Source organism: Protopterus annectens, chromosome 2.part0 (genome assembly GCF_019279795.1).
Source record: "Protopterus annectens isolate FY-2018-M chromosome 2.part0, PAN1.0, whole genome shotgun sequence".
NCBI classification, from domain to species: domain Eukaryota; kingdom Metazoa; phylum Chordata; order Ceratodontiformes; family Protopteridae; genus Protopterus; species Protopterus annectens.
This window is the reverse complement of record NC_056728.1, coordinates 1,419,967,451-1,419,993,293: the sequence shown is the minus strand read 5'-3', so window position 1 is coordinate 1,419,993,293 and position 25,843 is coordinate 1,419,967,451. Positions and strand designations below refer to the sequence as shown.

General features: G+C 36.0%; 1 protein-coding gene across 1 annotated transcript in view; it reads right to left on the bottom strand.

Annotated features, from left to right (window-relative positions):
- Nucleotides 1-25,843, bottom strand: part of SLC7A11 (solute carrier family 7 member 11) — a 1,258,598-nt gene that overhangs the window by 284,640 nt on the left and 948,115 nt on the right. Inside the window, exon 8 of the mRNA XM_044061647.1 lies at nt 15,424-15,527. Within this exon, the coding sequence (XP_043917582.1) occupies nt 15,424-15,527 (104 nt within the window). The remainder of the gene's footprint in view (nt 1-15,423; nt 15,528-25,843) is intronic.

Here is a 25,843-nt window from a genome sequence, read left to right as displayed (position 1 = left end):
TATAGCGATCGTATCCCCCATCTCCAAAATACTTGAAAAATGTATTCAAAATAATTTATGCACTCCCTTGCAGGAAGAACTACTATCCCCCAACTCAACATGGCTTCCATCCTTCCCATTTTATTAACGCTGCACTTCAGACCTATATAGATGACTCAGCACAACATAAAAGTTCCAAAATTCACAAAAAATTATATATAGATGACTGTCAAAAAAGCTAGATAAAATGGCAAACAAGTCTTATTTCTAGACTTGTCTAAAGCCTTGACAGAGTTTGTCACAGCAAACTTCTATGGTCAAAAGGCTACCTATCCAATAGGTATCAATCAGCAAAATGACACTCCACCCTTCTTCCATACCTCCCAGTTACCACCAATGAACCTCAGAGCTCTATGCTTGGTTCCCTCCTCATTAGCATTCTCACCAAGACCTTCCACACATCTATACAACAAGCATCCTAAACGGTATACAGATGACTCCACACTCATTTGCACATCTAACAACATGGCACACCTCCAATTGCTCAGGAAGCTTTTACAACAACTGAAACATGAGTTGGTAATTCACAGCTCATTCTCAACCCTAAAAAAACTACTATTTCCTCCAAATCCCTCTCTTATGAAAAAAACTAAATTTAAAGTCCTGCCTGTTAATAATACAACAATTAAAGTCACTTCTCATAGCAAATTATTAGGGATGATAGTGGATGATAATCTTAAATTTGACCTGCATATATAAAATTGCTAAGAAAAACTCAAAATGTAGAGATGCTTTACAGAGCAAAAAACTTCCTCACTGATGTAACTAAAGCTACATTTACAACAAGTTATCTCCTCCCCACAATTCTTAATGGCTCTCCCATCCTTATTAACCTTCAAGCATCACAAAAATCAAAATTTAAACAATACTATAACAAAGCTTCTAAATTGCCAGGAAATATCTCTTTTAGAACCCAGCACTGTATAGCAATAAAAAGACTAAATTGGTTAGAACTGCCCCATCAACTAAAATATCCACAGCTTTTTACCACCTATAAAATTATCCAGAATCCATCTGCTTGTCCAGCATTAAATAACATTCTACTCAACTATGTTTCTAGTTGTTCACTCTGATCCAAAGACCAGAAACTAACAGTCAACAAACCTATCAAATCTGCTGGACATTGCCTATATTTGTACCATGTTGCTAAAGCCTGGAACTCCTAATCTCTGTCCATCAGATCAATGCCCTCCCATCCTTCAAAACCATTCTGAAAGGCTTCCTAGCCAAAAGCTGGCTCTGTTCTTGCTCAGCACCAAAACCTACCTCAAATCCCATTGGTTGTGCACCTGTCTGAACCCAGACTAACCTCTCACATCTTCTTTTCACTAAGTTACAAGTCTTAATTACTGTATATTCTAACTGCCTAATGAAAACCAGAATTATAACTGGCCTTTCAATTGATTGGACTCTCTTTCTATATCAAAATATGACTCTCAGTCTCCCTACTATGTTAACATATATACTTAATATAAGATACTACAATCAAATGTGTTGTGAACTGAACATATTTCCTTATTTACTAAACTACTTACTCCAGTATGATCTTTCATGCATAAAATAGCTTAACTTTATATGGTACTTCCACCTGTTAAACTTTGAATTGTTTTGTTTTTTTGATTTAAGTAAAATATTGTTCTGTACTCTCAAGGAGCTTTTCTCCCTGGGCCTCTGCTGAAAATGGAAATGTATCCAGCTGGACTAGCCCGATCAACAAATGTAAAATAAAAATAAATAAAAAATAAATAAATAAATAATAAACTATATCCCTAAGTAGGAACAAGTGCCTATTCATACTATACATCTCCTTGTTCTTCTCTTACTTCCTTGTTTCTTTCGGTTTCTCTCCTCTACTTTTCTGTGTGTGGGTGCCATGGGTCTGATTTTCTCTCACTTCATATTGTAATTCCTGTTTGTATTATACTTACCTCCTTTATTTTCTCTATAAACTGGTTAAAATCTTTCTGAACAATGGAATCATTGTCATGTAACGTATGTCTGTTCTTAACCAATAGCTTCTTGTTATGTCTAATTTTGTAAAATTATCTAAACTGTAGCTGTTTTTCTGTATTATTAAAGACTAAAAATTATTGTTATTTAAAAGTTTTGCTATACTTCAGGGCTTTTCTTCCTAGGCTTCAGCTGAAAATGTACTCCTACATAGTCAGACTTTCCTGGTAAACAAACGCCAGTAAATAAATCAATAAATAAATCAGTTACAAACCCTGTGGAGAGGATGGGGATGAAGATGGTAGTACAGACTCAGATATTGCATGTTTGATACTCATTGGAATACAGCCTAGTATGTTATATAGCCCTGTAGAAGTGGATTTTTTACTCTTGGGACTCTATGATTTATTCCAAGGTTATTTCAAGAAAAAAGAATTAAAATAATGCAAGCAACAATGTGGGTAGGTGGGTTAAAAGTTAGCAATGAACTTATCTGCAAATATACTGAGGATGTGATGGATCTGAGGTATTAAGCATGATAGCATTACATTGAATACAAAGGACAAGTGGCAGCAAGAAACATGGCAACTGGATAGAAGAAATATGCATAAACATGGTCAGTTGACATAGAGAGCTGACAGAATGTGTAGTAGAGGTAAAAGCAATTTGGAATTTTTAAAAAAGCTGAAAGTTCCTGCAGCAAGAATATGGGTAAGAGAGTTACAGTTTACCTGGCCTAGCTATAACACTCAGGCTTTCAATATAGACTCACCCTCTCATACTGATAAAAAAAAAAAAATCTCTGTGTCATATGTAGTTTTGTCTGTGGTTATATTTTCTCAGTTCTATCACATATAGAAATTGTAACAGTTACTGTAACTTTTTGCTTTATGACCATCTTCCCAGTTTATACAGATTGTTAACAGCTCTACCTCACAGATCCGGGAGGCAGTGGGTTGCCTCAGAAAGTTCTATTTAACACTTTTGAGGCACACCCCTGGATAAATAGGAAGTGGTATCCCTTTTTCTGTGTTTTCCTTGCCTTTAGCCATAATAAGATATAGGCACTTCCAGGCAGTTGGAGCTGTTTTCTCAAGACTGCTAACCTTTACAGCTGTGTCATCTGATGTTTTCTACCGTAACATTAATTTGTCCACAAATGAGTTTATTTGGACAGCTGCTTCTTTCCTTGGAAATAGCAGACAACATCATAACTTATCATACCTGTTATGATACTGTAAGGTGCTAACACTGGTCCCTTTATAGAAACATGTAACTCCTATATCCTCTTGTATTATGTCTTACTGAATAACAATACATCTACACTAGTACCCAGTATTCAGTACTGGCACATACATGCTATATTTAATAAGGTATCAGTACCTTCCAAATGTTGCCAACGAAATGCTTATAAAAATAATTATACTTCTTAAATGGATTACTATCATTAAATATATACATCTGTGGCATCAAATAAATGTAAGTTCAAATCTGTTCCTCAGGAGTTAAAAGCACTGAGGCTTCTACTGAAAACATAGTATGGAAATAAATGGGCAGAGAGTGGTGCAGTGGTACTGTTGTTGCCTCCCAACAAGAGGTTTTTCAGTTCAATTCTTGGCTAGGGTGCTTTCTGTGTGGAGTCTGCATGTCCTCCCTGTATTTGTTTGGATTTCCTCCAGGTGCTCCGATTTCCTCCCATGTTAAAAAGACATGCTTATGGGCCTCCACTGAAAATTGGCTTTGTTCCAAGTCAGACTTTCCTGTTTAGCAAATGTTAAATAAATAATACCAACTCAGAGTCCTGTAATAACATTTAGATTGTTTGGAACATTAGAAAACCACAGTGACTGCAACGTTTATATAAGAATATATGCGTGACTAATATGTACATATCGAAGAATTTACCTGGAAGTAGGAGATTGGGAGGTGCTGTCTGCAGACAATTAGGATATGTTTAAAACATTCCTAAATCTGAAGACGTCAGGGATGAATACAGACTTTTTTAATATATGCAATATGATCTGAAGGAACATGTAATATATCCTTCTCTACATGTCCATATTTTAAGCAATATAAGAAAATGGTCAGGAAATAATGAAAAATGTTTGTTATTGTGATTCTTTGTTTCTGCTTATGCAGTTATGGAATAAGTAATAAAGTACAGTTGTGTAAGTAAACTTGTCATAACAGTAGATGTCTGAATGACTACTTCTGCAGTAGCCACTCCCTCCCTCATCCCCACATGTTGTTTGGTGTGATATTTATGATGACAAAATAATTGATTATTTATTTATTTATTATTTATTTTTATTGTTCCTATCATTGTCTTTTCAGGTTTCAGCCTCCCTTTCTCTTTTGTCAGGAAAGGTCTGAAGGGCTTGGTGTCCAAACTTGTCTTTAGTCCACTGCCTAGCAATTTTTATAAGTGGAAGGTGCCCTGAAGCTTAGGAATACGTGAAAGTTCTGGAAATTCCTTTATTAACAGCTCATAGTATTTTCTTAGAAACTGCAAAACCTCAGTGTTTTCCCACTGAAAACACTGGATGATTCTAGAATAGTTTTAGAGAATGAGAACCTCCCAGAGGTAAATCAGAAACTGAGCTTTCCTCACATTCTGAATCAGAAATCTGAGGAGAAAACCCTATATCTGTCTTTTCATCCTCATGCCTAGATTCAGAATCTTGAACCTCTTCAGGAAAGGTGACATCCATCTTTCTTTTACCAGAAATTACTTTACAAGAAAGATCAATAGCCTTATTTAAAGCCTGAGCTAGACCCAGTAAGCTACTCTCATCTAAAGAAATTTGAGGAGTAGTACATGTTTTGTTTTCTATTTCTTTTTGACAGGAAAAATAGGAATAATAGTGTTATTAATGGCAGCAGCAGCTTCCCCAGGGATGGGCACAACATTTTGATAAAACTGTTCTCTCTCTGGATTATCAAGAGTGGTTGCCCCTTGCCAACTGAGGGGACCTCAACAGCCATAGAGGATGTGGCTAACTTCCATTCTGTAGTGGTTGTAGGTGTTACACCCGAGGGGAAAGATGAGAGGTCTGAAGTCCAGTTAATGGTTGCAGCAGACTCACTCCACCTGTGGTTGAGGCAAATTGTTAGCTTGCTGTGATTTCAAAGACTTTTGCTTACCTTTTTCATTTTGAGGATAGGAGATTGTCTAACAATGGGACTGGCAGATTGTTCCATAGTCAAGCTGAAAATGGTGCCTCTTCCTCAGGGAAAACAAGCAGCAAATGCTACTAAAACAAAACGTCTTTAAACGTATTATTTTTCATAGACAAACACAGTAAAAATCAATTTAAACACTTTGCCAGCCCCACAAAGTAAAAGAAAAAAAATTCACTGCAGAAAAATGGTTTGCAGTTCAACAACTTTTAAACTGAAGACCATTCCCATTTAAAAGTACACTACACTCTTGTGACAGTGCATTAAAACATAGCCTCTGAGCTTTAAAATAACTTTTGTGAACAGGAACATATCAATTATAAACAAAATTATTAAATGGAAGTTTTTTTTTTTTTTTATCCAAAGGGAACTTCCCTGCCCAGGAAATTATCTGCATAAGCAGGCCACCTATTCTCAAAGGCCTCGGAGGAGCATACTCTTTGGCAGCAATAAAACTCTGAAGGGCTTGGCACCCAAACTTGTTTTTTAGTCAGCTCAGATTGAGTTGCTTGACAAACTGGGCATGTGGAAAATACCTTGAATCATGGGAAGCTGGTCAGCTTTTATATCCTTGGCAGGATATAACCTGTATAGCTAAGGACGCAGCAACAGTGATCAATATGATAAACATTGTAATTTTATATTGTACTATGTTTTTGCAGTTATTTGTATGATGATAAAATAAAGAATGCATTTGTGATTGCCTACATCACCTATTGTCTATCAGAAGTTGTACTTGTTTGAATGCACTGAAAAAGGGTATTATAGAAACATATGCTAGGAGTCTCTCAGATTGACTTTATACTACTGAATAGACTGTTTAAGCAATAACTCACCCTCAGATATGGAAAATGCAAGATTTACTCATGGATGGTGTGATTTGATCACAAATGCAAAGTCCAAATAAGCAAGTAAAGTGAGCAATGGTCAATACAACATTATCAATACCCAGTTATTGCTATTCTGCAATGGCAAAACTTGAAGACATCTCCTACCTTTTCTAAATAATATCATTGTATTAAAGGACTTCTTTTCTGTTTTGCCTTTTCTCGCATCCAGAAATGAGTTGACGTACTAAGACAAGTACATGCAGATACTTACACAGAATATTATTTATTGCACCTGCTGTTACTATTATTTTTTAAAGGAAGTCACAAACCCTGTGGATAGGTTGAAGCTGAAGATGTTTTGAATATGAATGATTATCACAGGATAGTTCAATGGTCCTGATGCATTTTTATTTTTTTTTTATTTGTTTTTAATTTGCATATATTATTTTGTTCTAAAAAGCAGTACCTTATTAGGTGGAAAGGCTTTTCTTTGAAATGTGCTATTGCTTAACTTTAATTTTTCTGTTCTACAGTGTGGCAGTGTGGAGAACATAACAACTGCAGCTTTTATTTTTAGTAGGTTTAGTCACAGTGATTCTTGTTTTTTTATTTATTTATTTTTTTTGCTTTTTTATTGTGGCTGGAAATGTTCCTTTGAGTAATGTGTAAATTATATGAGCACCCATATGTGAGCAACCAATACTTTTCATTTTGTATTTGACACATCTGGAGATGACATGGATAACAATCATCTTCTAAAAAAATCGAAATGATGATTTTCATATTGCACCTGTTTAAATGAGAGGTTTAGCTTTATACCTCTTCTTTATCCAAACATTTGAGGCACTCGTGTTACAGTATTCACTTAAATATAGTTTACATCATTTTTTTAATATCAGTCATATGGATTTGGACAGTTTTATCAATTATTCCGTATAACTGTATACCATATTTTTTAAATTAATTCTGATGAAGTCTTGATATGAGTTATGGTTTAATGCTTTTTTGTGAACTAAATAGCTTTGGACAGTTTTTTGATATGCAGTTTTGATGATTTTAGTTCTAGGCTTTGTTTATTTAGCACTTGATTTATGCTTTCGGGCAAATCTTTTCTGTCATGTATTCCCATGTTCTGTTTTGCACTAATAACACAGCTAGTCATGACTGTACATGAACTAACAATTCATTTGCTTTCTTATATTGAAAAAATAATTTAATGCTACAACATTTTAAGTTAGGTTGCCACTTCGTCTCTTCAAGAGTCCCTTACACTGCTAAAACATTGTCTTGTTATGTTGATATAGCACCTTCTTTTTGTCTCTCATGGCCGGTTATTACTGTAACCCTGGTCTTATTACTATTCCACGCTGCTAATCCCCCTAGCCTTGCTCACCTCATGCTGCTTCACTACCTCATTCTCTCTCATGCATGTCAAGCCCCTCATCCTCTCCCATATCTTCATATTTGTCTACTTCAACACACTGCTTCAGATATTTTGACTGTAGTGTGAACTTTCTCATTTCCTCCTTCTCTGAGTCCATAGCTGCTGTCAGGCTGACTTCTGAATGAGCAGAGTGGGTTCTCTGTCTCAAATGTATGTTATGAGTGCATCTCTACTTAACCTGGCATGTGGGATCTTCTTTGATTTGAGCTCCACAGTTGTAATCTAACTGATTTTGTTTCTCTAAATGTCCCTCTTATTAGACTGGTCTAAATAAACACTCACCTGACAAAGGCATTCATCTAATGAAAAACATGGAGGGGATGGGTTCTTGTACTGGGTAACTCAATGGTAAAAAAAACAATTAATCTTTTGATAACACTCAGCAAAGAAAAGGTTACTGCATCCTGCTTAGAAAGACTAAAAACTGAAGAAAGAATAAAATATTTGGGGATTGACTTCTCAACTGAAAATAGAGAATTTTTTATCAACAATATTAAGGCAACTGGAGACCGAATAACAATGGATTTGAAAAAATGGAGTAAGTTGAAGCTACCGATGATGGCAAGAGCAGCGATAATAAAAATGAACGTTCTCCCCAGAATGCTATATATTTTTAGAGCAGCACAACTTAAAATCACAAAATCCTTTTTTAAGCAATTTCAGATAGGATTGGGGAAATTTCTGTGGGAACCCAGAAAAACGAGAATATCCTATGAGAAACTGATGGCTCCTAAAACGAGGGGGGGGTTGGATTTACCAGATTTTGAGATGTATTATACAGTGATTCAGGCCAATAGGATTGTAAGGGTGTCTTACTTGGACAGTGAAAATTGAAAATGGATACCCAAATGGGTACTGCTAAATTATAAGCATATAAAAGGGAAGGGAATTAATGTTAAAGCTGTACCATTTTTGAATATAAAAACATTGAGTAAATATGAGTTAATGGAGCACATCAAGGTATGGGCAATGGCGACTCAAACTCTGTTTGCCTCCTTGAACCTTTTAAAATATATGATGATGTTTCAACCGTTTGATGGGAATCCTAATATAACTATTGGGAATCAACTGATAGACTTAAAGAAATATCCATTTATTAAGGAATTAACTGTAAGGGATTTATACCCCTTCTTAGGAGTAGCGGTACATGATATCTTAAAAGAGATGAATCTTCCCATTTCTTATTTAATTATAATGAGGCAGTTAAAAGATTTGGCCATAAATTATTTTACCAGTTTTGAAATTAAAAAAGAGGAACTAGTTATTTCATGTCATCTGTGGGAAGCATTGCAACAAGATAGAAAATATATATCCTCAGTGTATAAAATGGCAAAAGAGAGAAAATATAATAATCATATTTTGTTATCGAAATACTGGAGAGAGAAATTGCCATCCCTAGATGACAGTAAAATAGTAGAGGCGTTTAACTTAACATTAAAATCCATATCACTTCAACAACTGGTCTTTACTCAATTGATGATATTTAACAATGCATATTATACCCATCTAACACTTCATAAATTTGATTCAAAAAAGTCACCTAAATGTCCACAGTGTGTAGATCAGACAGCAGACCTGTTACACATGTACATTACACATACAGAATTAACTGTAAGGGATTTATACCCCTTCTTAGGAGTAGCGGTACATGATATCTTAAAAGAGATGAATCTTCCCATTTCTTATTTAATTATAATGAGGCAGTTAAAAGATTTGGCCATAAATTATTTTACCAGTTTTGAAATTAAAAAAGAGGAACTAGTTATTTCATGTCATCTGTGGGAAGCATTGCAACAAGATAGAAAATATATATCCTCAGTGTATAAAATGGCAAAAGAGAGAAAATATAATAATCATATTTTGTTATCGAAATACTGGAGAGAGAAATTGCCATCCCTAGACGACAGTAAAATAGTAGAGGCGTTTAACTTAACATTAAAATCCATATCACTTCAACAACTGGTCTTTACTCAATTGATGATATTTAACAATGCATATTATACCCATCTAACACTTCATAAATTTGATTCAAAAAAGTCACCTAAATGTCCACAGTGTGTAGATCAGACAGCAGACCTGTTACACATGTTCTGGAGTTGCAAGTGCATTTATAAATTATGGAATTCATTAAAGTTACAACTACAAAAAATGGGTTACCAAACTCAACACTCTCCTGGGAATTTCTGATTTTACATATTCCACCGGAGAATTTGGACAAAACAAAAAAGATTGTAATTATGAATATTAGTTTACTAATGAAATTATATATAGCCACAAATTGGTTGAACCCAGCACAGGTGTCGTGGCAAAATTTCAGGCTGTTAGCGATTAAGCATATATTAGCACAAATTGTTAATTAGAAATAATAAGAAAAGTATAAACAGCATAAAAATTTGGGAACAAATCTTTAATATTATTTTGGCGTAGCGGTTCCTATCCACTTTCCGTCAGGTCATTATGTATGTGTACCAACACATTCTTGGATTAGATAGAAAATGTAGAAATAATACAAATTATTGGCTTGAGTTGGTTTATAATTGTCTATAGTAGATGCTTTTATGTTTAATTTTTTGTGATTTTATTTTCCTGTACTTGGTTAAAATGATATTTACTCTTAATGTATAATAGGGAAATTCAAAATGGAACTAAAATATTGGAAGCAATATTGTACATAATGTAAATAGTGTGTGAAATGTATAATGGTTTTGCAAAACAATAAAAATGATTATTGAAAAAAAAGAAAGACTAAAAACTGTACAGACTAGCACGTTTGTCTGACTTCCACCAGAACTTTTTTAAGTCTTTATATTTTTTCATGTTGGACTAAATGACTTTAAAAAAATGTTCTTCTAACAAATATGACTAGTTCAGAAGAAAGTATTAAAGAACTCTGTCAAAATAAAGGTGTGAAAGCTATATTCAGTGACATTATTTTATTCTCCAAGTATTTTCAACTTGCCAGTTTTATTTTAATAACTGATTGTTGAAGTCTGGGGTATGGTAGATATTTTAATAGATGATTGTTGAAGTGTGGGTTACGTAAAATAGTTCAGGTTATTGCCAAATGTGAAAAAACAGAGGTGTAGTCAGGGTGAAGTGAAGAAGGTGAGTGCCCAGGTCCAAAGTTTTAGGGGGAATAAGATCATCAGACACTGATAATGTGGAGGTCCAATGCGATGAATCAGAAACAGGTGCCAATACAGAGTTTATGCTTCTCATTGTAGAACTGCTGAGGATACCAGTTCAGAGAACTGAGCAGTAAGCCAGATAAGCTAGTTACATTCTCGGAACAGGCAGTATAGACAGTGTCATGTTTCCTGCAAACAAGTTTCACCACAGCTTCAGAGAATGGAAGCTACTTTCTGAGGAAATGGACCCTATTTTTAAAGTTCTTTGAAACAAAAAGACACATCTTATCAGCTGGATCAAATAACATTATAAAAATGTACCATACTAATGCCAGAAGTTAAAGTAAAAAAAGATAATCTTTATATTTTAATTTGTTTGAAACAAATTAATATTCTATCATAATGAATTTTGTGGTTCCATTGAAATCTCAATATGTGCATTTACAAAATATGAATGGCAATGTTCCCACACATCAAGTGGTGACTTGAGTGTTTTTCTTGCAGAAAAGCATTATAGGGGGCTTAATTCTATTGATCTGAAAAATGACCTTATGGTTCTTGACATTTTCTGTATCTGTAATTCTCTCTCAGCTATACTGATAGCATGGAATGATTTCAGAACTAATTTCTTTTTATTAAACGTTGTACTTGAAACCACAGGTGATAGCCTTATGATGCTTTTAGAGGATTTTAATTATCCTCATATTTACTTGGTCAGCTACACCAGTGAATCACATCATAGGCCAAAGACCTATACTTCATCTGGACAGCATTTTCTTCATCTTTAGGCAGCAATGCCTTGGAACTAGCACTTACTAACATATTTAGTTTGGGTACCAGAGTTGAGGCCTGACAATATCTGGGAATCTGTGACACCTATGGTTTCCAGTTCAACATTCCTAATGACAAGTTACCTCCAGCAACAGCAAAAAATTTCAATCACCATAAAGTTGGTCAAATAAAGTATTGAGAACATAAACCAGGCAGATGTAGTTGATACTGACAGTTCGTGCCTGAGGCCAAACTATTCAATCTTCGTCAACACATAAGAACAAAAAAAGTACAAAGATAGTGGTTGTGTTGCTCCCCCTCCTCTTAATGAATTTTTAACTTCCAGGGATTGGTAAAGAGGAGGAAAGATAAATATGTGAAAAAATAAATTCATTCATGGTTAAAAGAAAATTAATTTTTCAGTCACAACCAGCCTTACCAGTAAGTGAACTAAGTGTCTGACTAGGGTCCCTTTTTGTCTAAGGAATTTTTTACATATTTATTTCATATGGAAATATGGCAGCAACATCACTTAACTAAATAAACAATCCATACTTCTCCTTGTCCAAAGCAGCCTAAGATGCAGCACTCTATGCGGAAGATGCTATGTACATGACCTGACCACTCAACTTACAGGGTTGCTTCTTTATATCATTCTTGATCTAGAGAATGGATCAGACTCATTGTCTAGATTGTGGATGACAAATCAAGGAGCAGAAATCCTGCAAAAGTTCAGCAAACTATGACCACAGTGGAAACAGCAGCAACCATTAAGTCAATGGTAGGATAATGTAAGTATTTCTTTAACCCTAGCAAGCAAACAGGTATTTTGAGCAGAGGCAAATATTATAATACTTTACTGTTGCTGACTAGAAAGCATGTGGACATTGATAGGGATGACAGGTTCTGAATTAGGTTTCTTTTTTGGGGGGAAAAACTCTTGGCTAGTCTTGAAAGGACCTCAGGGCCATTACCCTAGTAACTTCTTATGATCCTATGATCCCATGAAACAGTTATAATACAATATTTTGGCCATTATTTATTTAAAAAAAATGTTACAGTAAGAAATTTGGTATGTATAAGGTTAAGAAAATAGCTATAATTCCTGAATATTTCAGATGGCTGCATATAGATAAAGCTAATTGACCCTGATATGATTTGCTCATTATTATGACTGCATTATTACTGTTATTTGTGTGAAGCAATATAGAATACTTTACTGTGGCTAGTGTTTGTTTGAAACTAATATGCGGTACATTATATTGGCAATAATGTTTTTATCCCAAGCAGATATCTGGAAATGCAGACAATCAAAGTGGCTATAACTATAGGGCATCATGGAGTTGTCTGTGGTTGAATGTGACTGACCGTTTTGCCATTTGCCCAACTTAAATCAACCTTAAGCTGACATTTCAAGACTAGTGTGATTTTTAGAGAAGTAATATGCAATAGTTTATTGTAGCTATTGTGTGGCTGTCTGAAAACAAATCTGAAATACATTACTGTGGCCATTATTATTTTTACCATGCTCAGACATCTATAGGTACAATGAAAACTGAGCATTTATACATGACTATGACTTCTGGATACAAGGTCTATCTGTGAATGAAAATGACTGACCCTTAAGTCAAGATCAAGTTAAAAAGTCATTAATCTGACATTGGAGGAAAACTGTATATTTGTGTATAGTTTACTATGACCATATCTTTAAATTATAATCAGATACCTGAGATGCACACAATCAAAGAAATAGCTTAAATTAATGAGTATGCATGATGTCTGTTGATAAAAGTGACTTACCCTTAGTTTTTTGTCCACTGTTTAATACTTACTGATTTGGTTTTAAATGGAGCAGGCTCTACAATCTATTACATTTGCTGTAATCAACTATAAAATGATAACCGCTATGTCTTATGCATTGTGTGTGTGCATGAGTTTGCATATATTTGTGTGTGTGTGTGTGTGTGTGTGTGTGTGTGTGTGTGTGTGTGTGTGTGTGTGTGTGTGTGTGTGTGTGCACGTGCATGTGTGTGTGAATGTGTGTGCATGTGTGTGTTTGCGTATGTGTGTGTGCATGTGTGTGTGTGTGTGTGTGTGTGTGTGTGTGTGTGTGTGTGTGTGTGTGTGTGTGTGTGTGTGTGTGTGTGTGTATGTGTGTGTGTATGTGTAAAACGGGGTTGCACTGTATTTGGGGTTGCACTGTATTTAAGAGTAACAAGTTGACCATAATATATTTAATTATCCATAACAGACATTTCACTATAGTGGACAATAAATGGCTATTTTAGTGGTCTGAGCAGATTGTTTATGAAAGAATTTGAACGTTGGCTATGGAGACCAGCAAGTAGTATATGATGGATCCTATTGAAAAGAAGTTCTAATCCCATCTTACCAAAATTAGAAGGAGTTTTACTAGCCTACTAGGTGGACAACATATGAATAATATTTCTCGCTGCAAATACATGCAATACACAGTGCATAGCATATCTAAACTTACATAGAACAGCAGGGTGATGTAATACATAAATGAAATGAACACTGCATCTGTGCTGGCCAAGTTTAAATGAAAAGAACTTATGTGTAGCATGAAACATCCATTCAACAGGTGTCAGACTACTGATTGCAGCATGAACAGTGTTTTTATAGCCACAGTAACAGTTTTTGCTTTCATCCGTCTGTGGTCTATATTACAAAAATCATATAAATAGCCACCTGTCAGTGCTAATATTGGTTCTAGATGATGGTCCCTGTTGATGTCACATCTCAACTCCATGTGCAAAAATGGGAAAAAGATTATTTGGGAGTCTCACAGGCATATGGAGGCATTTCTTTACCCTTTTACTAATTCATCCATTAAGGGCTTTCAGTAACTCATGGCAATCAGCCAAAGTATGCCTTCTGGTACAAGTGCTTAGAGACACATGGACTGTATACATTATGACTACTACTCCATCCACTTAGCACTAGTTACTTGGCAAAATGTACTATTTTAGTTTATGGTGGAAGGTATATTGAGTCTTGTCATATTGAGTATGACATACTAGTACACATAGTACTAGTGCAAGCACTCATCCCTATCATACAAAACAACTGGTCATGACCTTGTATTGTAGACCAGTGAAACTTGTTTGTTCCAGTATGTAAGTACATCATTTCACATAGATTCCACACATAAAAAGCAAGGCAATTTTTTTAAAACAGATGGTGTCAGAAAAACGTTTATGCAGAATTTAGACTAATCCTAGAGAAGACTTTTATTAGCAATATGTAGCTTATGAATGCATGTAGTTCAGAAAAAAATGCTTGAATTCAGATAGTCTTACATATACTAGAAGCAGAGACATTGATTAAATGAATACTCCATAGATGACAGAAGTCTCAAACTGTCATTTTCATGTTCTTATAAATATGTACGAAAACTGCTGCACTGTAGTCCAATACAGATGTTGCTTCATTCAGCTTTCAAGGCTCAGAAAAATAAATTGTTATTGATGTTTTATTTATTTATTTTTTATTTCTAAGTGCTATACATTTTTACAGCACAGATGACTGATTTCTGTATGAATACTGCTTTGAGTATTTACTCTACAGATAACAATTTTAGACAGAACCAATTCTGCAAACAAACCAATTTGTCCAGAGACATCTTCTTCATTTAGGGCTTAGGCAGAGAGAAGGAGGGTAGGGGGATAGGAAGGGGATGGGGGTAGGCAATAAAGTCATGATGCTTTATGAAGTTTAATAAAAGGTCATCAAATGTTGATTTGGTGTATGGTGTTTTAGTGAAGTGGATCGGGACAAATAGTTTTGTAAGGTATTTTTGCATTCTTATTTTGTTGGACGATAACTATGGTGATAGTAGACAAAAATGTGCTATAACAGTCATGACCTCATTGTAAACCTAATTATGCAGAATTTTATGGGCTTCCCATTTTCAGTTTTATATTAAATTGATGGGGAGGTACATCTTCCCTTCTTAGGTAATAATTCACAAATGTTCCAATTCACCTATGCTCATAGTTTTAAGTCTAAAATTTCTGAAAAAAATCCAGTAATGAATTTATTTTTTTGTATATCTTACCTTGAAACAGCAAAGATTCCACCATTCATGGATCCAAAACAGGACAAGGAAACAAGTATTGGGACTGCCAGAGAAAATCTTCCCATCATTTGCTCTGCAAAAGTCTTCCATAAAAAAATTACATTAGCTGCAAAGATGCAAACTACATGTCTAAAGAAAATCTTACCTAATTCATAATTACATTCTGTATTCAATTCATGATTGTCATTAATTTTATTTGGTAGTGAAATATGACAGTGCTTTACAAACGCAAATTTAATGAAAACATTATACTTTCAAATAAGCTATCTGTGACAAATGTTTAACTCTTCTTTTGGGCATATATAATATTAGTGCCCAATAGGACATTAAAATTGTTGTAAACATCAGAGTTCTTCTTGAATTGAGATGTAAAGTTAATATAATGCTCTTCTACTGCCCACAAAGAAACAGTTTATAATCAAAGTGTGAACAATTGCTGTTTTCCAATGTGTTATGTATGTATGGAGAGAATGATGAACAATAATTAATTAATTTGTTTTACTTATTTAGTGAAGTTTTGATTTAGGGCATATCTGTCATGTTTGTTAAGTATGACATGATCTTGATGCTGGAACATAATTTTAGATGTAGGAGGACAGATTTGCATGAATGATGTCATTTATAATCAGACTGTATTCTTTAAATGAAAATATAATCACGTGAAGCATTTTACCAATTATATTTGTAAATGTTGTATGTTAATCATATATATATATATATATATATATATATATATATATATATATATATATATACACAGATAGTAGCTAAATGTAGAAAAAGTGCAGAATGGGAGAATCAGGTCACAGTGCCTATCATTAGCAGATCGGAGTTCTGCTGTGGCGACCCCTAACCGGGAAAAGCCGAAAGACACAACAACAACAACAACAACAACCAGTTTCGTTGAGGAAGTGTAAATCCAGTTAGATGTAAGGAAAATTAAGAAAAACTACTCTTCATTCCCTGAATTTATGAAGCATCCTGTAACACAATGGGCACACTGTCACTATACTGCCAGATTTCCCATATAACAATAAGTAATGACTACAATGTGCTCATGGTGGCAATGTGGCAGCCTCTGCTATGTAGCTTCATGAGTTCATTAGTGAGTAAGTTAAGAGACCAGTTAGTGCCCTATTTTAAAGTGTAGTATGTTGTCCTTCTTCAAATCCCCAGTGCATTCCAGACTTTGACACAACAGTGCAAGTTCATGACCACCTACCTCTGGGATAATCTTATATGTAAACACATAGTCCCCTCCTTCATTTTCTCTCACTGAATGAGCCCATAATTTGAAATTAATATGTACCCCTCAGTTGTCCATCTTTTTTGCCAAGCCCCTTCTTCTCCAGCCATGTTTGATTATGGCTATATGCAGAAACATAGCAACAAGATACCATTTTGAATTGCACATTTATACAAAAATAGTAGTTCATTAATTTGAACATTAATACAGTAGTAAGGAAATGATATGACTTGTAAAAGTCATACAGACCCTACTATCTCATCAACATTGGTATCTTTACATAGAAAGCAGGATAGGAATAGATGGTGTTATACCCCACTTTCTGTATAAGACAGACACCGTGACCTGATGTCTCCATTCTGCTGTTTGTCTACATCTACATTTGCATATATATGACTGATTTATGAAATAAAAGAATTTAAAAGGGTAAAATGTATCACATGACTGTTTATTTATGTAAAGAATACATTCTGACTATAAACCATAATACACAGGCAAATGTATCCTCTTACAGCTAAGTAAAACAAAATAATTAACTATTGTTTCTCTGACCATCACTCTTTCCACATACAAAAAACACATTTGAAATCAGTAATTATTCACATTTTGATTATAAATTGCTTCTTTGTAGGCAGTAGAACAACGATATACAACAGTATACTTACTTAACATGCTAATTCAAGGTCAGCCATACTGCTTACAAAACATTTATTCCAACTTAGAAAATAGGCTCCTAATGTGCTAAGTATCTACTGGACATTCAGCATTATAAATCACGGAATTAATCTAAAAAAACAAGCATGACAATTCACAGCTGAATCCAAATGCAATGACTAATATGTTTTCTCCAAGTAACATTTGTTTTCTAATCACTTACCAGAAAACAGCTGACTACGAAGTAAACATTTTAGCTGTATTCCATCCGGATATTTTGTAGCCTTGTTCTAATTTCCTTAAAGAGAAGCTTAATGTGCAGGAACTTAACAGTGCTAGAAGGGAGAGCTGCTTCAACAGATACAAATATTGGCTGCTGTGAGATACATGAGCACATAGACTTCAGCACTGCTATGAAGTTTGTGTACCCATCTGTCTCATGGCAGCCAAATCAGATTAAAATAATCAAGGAAAACCTGATAAAGTGCGTCTTTGCATATGTTGAGTGCTTGTGTGTGTGTGTGTGTGTGTGTGTGTGTGTGTGTGTGTGTGTGTGTGTGTGTGTGTGCACAAAAATAAACCAGATTCTAGGCACAGAACACTAATTAAACAATCAGGCAGTATTATAAGTAATAAATACTAGAAGAAATACACACACTCGGGGAAGTCAAAATGTGCTGTACTAAAAGTATCTGACAGTAACATGCCGAAATACATTGTCATGGCCATCATTTATGAATTTGTTCATTCATTTCATCACAGCCAGATATGTATACAGTAAATAAAGTACCTATGACTGATACTCATATTTGTGTGCTTTTGAAATCCATGAACTGAAATATATTAATGTGGCCATTATTAATGCAGTTATTCATTCAATTATTACAAGCAGACATGTGATGTGCACACATTCAGTAAAGTGTCTGTGACTGATGGACGCATCTGTGTATGTCTCTGTATGAGTGAGTGGGTGTTTTTATATGTGTGTACATTTGCATGTGTGCTTTATGTGTCTGAGTTTCTGTATATATGTGTGTGTGTGCATGTATGTGGTGGACACTGTGCCTGTGTCTCTACATCTATCATTTTTGTATGTGTATGCATGCAAGTATGTGTATGCATCTGCATGAGTATGTCTGCAGTGGAGTATGTGTATGTGTGTGCACATGGGTATGCAAGTGTGTCTGTTGTTTTAGACATTATTAGATGCAAAATATTTAATTCCGAAATGCATATTCTACATCATCATTCAAATATTAGGTGGAGGATATAGTTTACAACACAAAAAATATATTAAAAAATTAATATGTATGAATGTGCTTGTGTGTGTGTGTGTGTGTGTGTGTGTGTGTGTGTGTGTGTGTGTGTGTGTGTGTGTGTGTGTGTGCGAGATTGTGTGTGTGCATGCATTAATAGATAGGTAGACAGATAGATAGACAGAAAGAAAGATAGATAAATGGTATAGTGTAATAAGTGAATCAATGAAACACTGATGTCACTAACATTGAAACATTAATATTGACAAATGTTGACATGCTTCTTTGCATGCTCTAAGGTTATCCTTGGACCATGAAAGTCTTTAAACAGTGTTTTTACTAAATCCCCACACTCCTGTTAATTATTTATTCCAACCCTAAGATCACACAATCTTCAGGGAAATGGCATATTCCATAAACCAGGGATTGTGTGTCAACCATCTGTTTTACTGACAAAGTGTGTCAATGAAACAGAGGTCAATTTCAACATCAGTCAACTACTGCCACATAACCCATATACACATGCATATTCACTAATAATAAATATGAAATTACCACTGCATTGTTGATCTTGATCATGCGGACAGAAATACCATATAGGAATTTGTAGATGTATTACTCACACAAGGAATCAAGAATGTGTATAAGTGGAATGCCTTCCCCCATACAGTACAATTTGTAGTGCAAGAATTCTGGACAAAGCCAAAAATAATGAGGGATGGGGAATAAAGGCTCACAATCAGGAACATATTCTAAGTATTGCTCTCATAAACATATTACATTATTAGATTAACAGGCTTTGCATAAACATACATTTTCTGTGGCATACGAAGTCTGAAATTCAAATGTCTGTCGTAATTTAGTGACTGCTGTCATCAATGATTTTCTATAAAATCACACATCTTATTAGGAACAGACGTAAAATATGAGGCTAAAAATCTGGACATTCTGCAAAATTCTGGGCAGCTGATCTGTACACCTATCTGAGTCTATATGAAGGCTTCTGTAGACTTAACCATTCTTGCTACAGAGCCTTTAAAGCATCCAGCAGGGGAACCATTATGAGTTTGGTAGTCACTGGTTTACATACATTGAAGAAAATAGAACCACCAGTACTAAGGTATCATATGGCATACACTATTTGATTCTAAAACCCTGCCATCATTGACTGGACACACATTGCCATCAAGGTCCCCTGTACTGCACATGGCATCTTGTACATAAATCAGAAGGTCATATGATCAACACATAGGGTATTATACACAATGGATCTGTGTGCTGTCCGGAGAGTTTACATAATGTCTACATCAGGCACATTTACAACATCTGCTAGAGCTTCATGTGGTGACTTGATAAAGAATTTATTTGGTAGGTGCACAAATTCCTAGACACAGAGTACTGAATATACAGTTTTTATGTACATAAGAAGTAAGTCACTTATAACTATGTCCATTACTGTTTGCTGCTGATGTTGCAGGATATGATTTGAAACCATTACTGATGACCCTAATCCAAAGCCCCTGACCAAGGCACTGTGCAGGACCTCTCTATTACAAATGTGAAATATATTCATATGTGTTTGTATTCATAATGGCTTTCTTCTGCAGCTTTGAATATCTTAGTACACTGGAATACCCATCTGAGACTTGTAGTAAGATATCTGTGGTCTGTGCCAAGTCACACAGTATGGTAGCACACAAGCAAAAACAGCTTAGGGACACATGAGGGAGTAATAGAGGAGGAAGAGATGGGTGATTAGTCATAAGAGAAATCAGCAACAGTGGTAAGTGATGTGAGACAAAAGTGAAAGCAGTATGTTGCAGCAGTGGCAGAGAAGTGAATCCTAGTCCTCAATTATGGGCCATAACAAGGACAACAGAGAAAAAAACACTCACAGGCTAGGAAGTACAGTACATTGACTGTCAGGACTGTGTATAAAACATGACCTTACCCAAAAAGGCCAGAATGGTGGTGAAAAGGCAGTTAATTACCTTATGCCCAGCTAGGGGGTACAAATGGCAGGTGATAGTAATGATACCCTAGATATAAGAGTTAAGGGAGGTGGATGGGTTAACCTCACATGAGACAGTCATTTGGAGAGTTACTCCAATGTCAAGGTGGAGCTTTCTTTGACTTATTGAACATTGCCTTTTTGTACCGTGTGGTCCTATAATGCATAATGGATGTAGAAGAAAGCCATTGTTCCACCTGTGGTGGAAGAAATAGATGGACAACATCCACAATCCTGGGAAAAGCCCAGTGGTGTATCCCTGAACTAAAACTGGCAGCAGTGACCATATGAGTGCCCATGCCTAGGGCAGGAAGCAGTCTAGGACAAAAGGGACAATAATACAGTCTCTGTAATAGTGTGTCACACCTGTTTAAGCCTTTACTGTGATAGTGCACTTCCAGTCTTGACCCTTGTATGGCGACTATGGAAATTTCTCAGTATCCTCATGGATGTGACAATAGAAGCCAAATGGGTCCCTTCTGCCCTCTCATGAATGTTTACTCCAAATCTCTATATGCCTTCTCTCTTTGCATGTGGTGTGTGAAGTCCCTGCAGCAGTTGCAATTCTTCATGTAGTCCATGCAGCCCATTCACAATCTTTGCTGTGCCGAGTGAATCAGCTATCTGTGCCTGGCTCACTGACCACTGCACCCATTGATAGATGCCAAGTGTGGCACCAAGGTCTGGTAATGATGTGGCGTTATGGCAATCAATGCCTTTTAATGTTATTGATAACAGTATCACTGTATCATCAGACTGTGTTATGTTTATGGTGCCATCACTGTCAATCACAAGGCAACCTGCTGACAATAACCATGTGTCAACCTGATGCGCTGGACCCCCCACTACTGAAACTTGTTAAAGCATGAAGATAATATGGACAGGGCAGTGGGGCAGTGGTATCACTGTCGCTTCACAGCAAGAGGTTGTCCGGTTCAGTTCTCATCTGGAGTACCTTCTATGCGGACTCTGTAATGTCCTCCCTGCATTTGTGTGGATTTCCTCCAGGTGCTCCAGTTTCCTCCCACATTACAAAGACGTGTATGAAGCTTTTCTCCCTGGGCCTCTGCTGAAAATTGGCCTTGTTCCAAGTCAGACATTCTCGATAAACAAATGTTAAATAATTATATTTGTGGCAGTTTTGCAACATATGGCTTGCATATTTTAGCATGCTAATTATTTGTAGTGCATATAAGTATATACATATATATATATATATATATATATATATATATATATATATATATATATACACACACACACACAAACACACACACACACACACACACACACACACACACACACAATGACACACACACACCTGTGTTTGCCTTACAAATACAAGGTGCAGGATTTGAGTCTCATAAGGGATAATTGGCCAGGCTTAAAATGGCTCGCAAGGGCAGTTAGCTTAGTACTAACCTATGAACCTATAGTTCCTCTCTCAAAATATAACAGCAATAATATTACATACATGAAACACTGATCAGTAAAATAGCAGAGAAAGAATACAACAGTCAGGAATCAGAAGGGACTGAGCCTGTCTGTTAGGTATAGCAGAAGGCAATGAGTTTTATACCCACTTCTGACAAACATATGCATTTTTAACAGTGGCACTGTGGAGAAGCATACAAGAACTGCTGAATTCCAGAAGAACAGGATTCTGATGAGACCTTAAACAAAGGTTACATTTCTGACATTTCACTTTGATAATGATCCCACGGCATCTATCAGAAAAATAACAGGCAAATTATCCTACAGTCCTGGTCATATTTGTCATAGTCTGAATAAGTACCAACTGATCTCTCCTCTGAAAAGGGACACAATTGCAGAGGGATGTACCTGGCCAACATAGGTAAATATATAAATGAAACTGCTATACCCTTTCATATTCACATGTAATGGTGCATTGCGAGGGTTGCACATTTAGTAATAATTACACTTTCTTTGCTAATGAGTGTTTAACATTAGAACTGACAATGTCATATCTTAGGAGAGTAATACAATGTTTTTGCATTTCTACAGCTGCAAAATGTTGATATTACATCCACTTTAAACAAACTATAGCTTCACATCATTTTATTATTTATTTTTTATGAGTGTATTAGCATATTCCTACATGTGGGATTTGCCCTGTTATTGTTCATCAGTAGAGAGATATGTTTTGTACCTTTCTGATGGTATTTCAATGCAATGATTTCCTAACACTGTATCAAAAAATGGGTCTGACTTAAGTATGTGCCAATGCTTTACAATAATCTGCCTAATCTTGAATGTATTGGGCCCATATTTGTTAATAACCCTAATTTGATCTACCTTAGTATATGTTGGTTCTTTTTCCTTTAATAACTGATTTCTGGGCTGGACCTCTGCTTGTTTAAATGCTTTGTCTATATTCCTATGATCATACCCCCAGGCTGTAAAACCACTAACTGATTCATGGAAGAAATTAAGAAAACAATTAGGTATACAGAAAATTTAAAAAGTAGTAACAGACCAAAAAGAAAGAGAGCAAGATCCATACTTAGGAAAAATGTTGATTTTTCCAGTAACTCTGAACAGTCATCAGGGTATTCGAACATGGACACAGAAAATGAAGGACTGGAATCACATACAGTGACTTCTCCTATACCCAAGAAGTCTAGGGGCCTTTTAGAAGGGGAGGTAGAAAACACAGGCATAGAGGTGATGGAAAAAATATTCATCGAGATAATGACAACATAGCTGATGGCTTTAATGTTTCCACTTCAAGTAGGGAAGTTGAAAATCAGTTAGTGGTTAATCTAACTGACTATCACTTTACAGAGTTAGAAATAAAGGTTTTGAACAAAGGGATGGGATTTGTACCTAGTACTTATGTGTCACACTTTGATGTGGTTCAGGATTTAAAAACTTTTTGTAGAAGTTTGAATTTAAAATATTTTTTTCACATAGACCCCAGGATATGTTACATAGGGAAGTTGAAAATTTTAGATTTAAGTACTCTAACTTACAACCACCATATCATGGGGTGGTTAAAGTGTTTGAACAACAGATATTAAATGAGTTACAAACAAACCAAAATGAAGTATTCAAACAAGATACATATAATTTGACAAAAGGGGGAAAATAGCTTTGAAAAATTTACAACAAAATACAGATTTGATTATCACAAGAGCAGATAAAAGGGGTGCCACAGTGGTATGGAACAAAACCAATTATAATAAAGAAGTGGAGTAACATCTAAGTGATGTCACATCTTACTGTAGACTTCTAAGGGACCCCACCAGGAGATTTAAAGAAAAGTTAGATGAAGTATTAAAAGAGGTGGTTAGGGAAAGGGCCATTACGGACCCTTTATCTATACAATTGAGGGTTCAGGACCCAAGCTCTCAATATTTTTACCTCGTACCAAAAATACACAAACAGGTGAATGCACCACCAGGGCTCCCTATAGTGGCTGGTTGGGGTTTTTTGATAGAACCATTGTCCAAATACTTGGAATACAAGTTGAAACCTTTGTTGGTGCATGTCACAGCATGTATAAAAGATACCAACCAATTTTTGATGCTCATGAATGGTATACAGCTCTCCAAAGATACTTATATGGACACATTAGATGTGTGTGCCTTGTATACGAGTATCCCGCATGAAGCAGGTATCAGAGCAATGAAACACTGGATGGAAATATCAGGTACTTATGATAAGGTTGAAATGGAATTCTTGTTAACTTTATTAAGATTGATTTTGGAGCATAATTCCTTCACATACAAGAAAGAATGGTGTTTACAAAGGGTACAGCAATGGGTGCAACTTTTGCACCCATATATGCTGACCTTATTTATAGCAGAAAAAATAGGGTTAAGAACAATCTCACTATGTGGCAGAGATATTTAGATGACTGTTGGGTCCATTGGACAAGAGATATGTTGAAATGACATGAGTTTGTGGAATATTTAAATTCCAATGAATATGGCATTTATTTTAGTGGCAACATAGATTCAAAATCAGTAGAATTTTTGGATGTGAAAGTTATTAAAGCCACAGATGGTACTACCTTGTACAGAAAACCTTTCTCCAAAAATTCAATATTGCATGCCAGCAGCAATCATCCACACCACATAGTGAATAACATTCTTAAGGCCCAGATTACCAGAATAAGAAGGATTTGCTCCAATAATGATGAGTTCAGGAGACAAGCAGTACAGCTTAAAATAAGATTTTCAGCCAGGGGGGTATGATCATAGGAATATAGACAAACCCCGGGATTCATGAAGCTCGGCGCAAGGCGGGCGTAAGGCCTGCGCCGGCGGTGCATGGAATATCCGGCGCAGTAGCGCCATATACATATTAATGAGAGTGCACCGGAATCACAGACACGTGCGTAGTGTACGTGAGCGAGCCCAGGTAGGATGCGTCTGGAGGCGTGTCTAAGCCAGCATGAGGTGAGCAACCTAATGTGCTGACAGCCATGGTCCGCCCACAATAGTAATGGCAGCAGCCAGGTCCTGTGCAGAATGAAACGCATGTACAGTATGCAACATAGTCCCCGTCCCAAATTAATGGAGAAGCAAATAGAAGCCACGAAGGCATAAGTGTACCCGTCCAAGGAGTAAAGGATACGCATAAGACCGCGTTCATCCCGCAATGCACTGTCAGTGTTTACACTCAGAGAAGGTGTACAGCCGCATGTCAGCGCGCCGCACCGACATAGGAGCAGCGACTAAGGTCACCACCTGAACCACTTTAGATGGGGCAGTCACTCCATGGACAGTTGTGTCCCTAAAAACGATTAGAAATGGCTGACGTGCTACGATTGTAGGACACAATGATATCCCGTATTTAATGTAATGGTAGCATGAATTGGTTATTTCTGTAACAGAAATACCTAAATGACACAAAAAACAGAATAAGCAAGGAAATTGCCACAATAATAAGCATATTATTTAGGCAAGCAAGTGAATTTCCATGCTATATAGTGACCGCTTGTATGTGTCGGCCTGTAAAGTCAGATGTGAGTCCCGGAAATATCCCAGATCGGAAAATGGAAAAGGTGGAAACCCCAGTAGCGACATGGGCATGGTCACCAGGGTTACCTGCTGTCCCAATGTGCCATGGACAGTCCCTGATTGGACAGTCGTGTCCCTGCAACAATCGTAAAATGGAAAATGACCTCCGATCCCCTGCCACGCAAATTCCGCAATATACATGTAAATATGACCTCGATCCCCTGGGCACGCAAATTCACTGCAA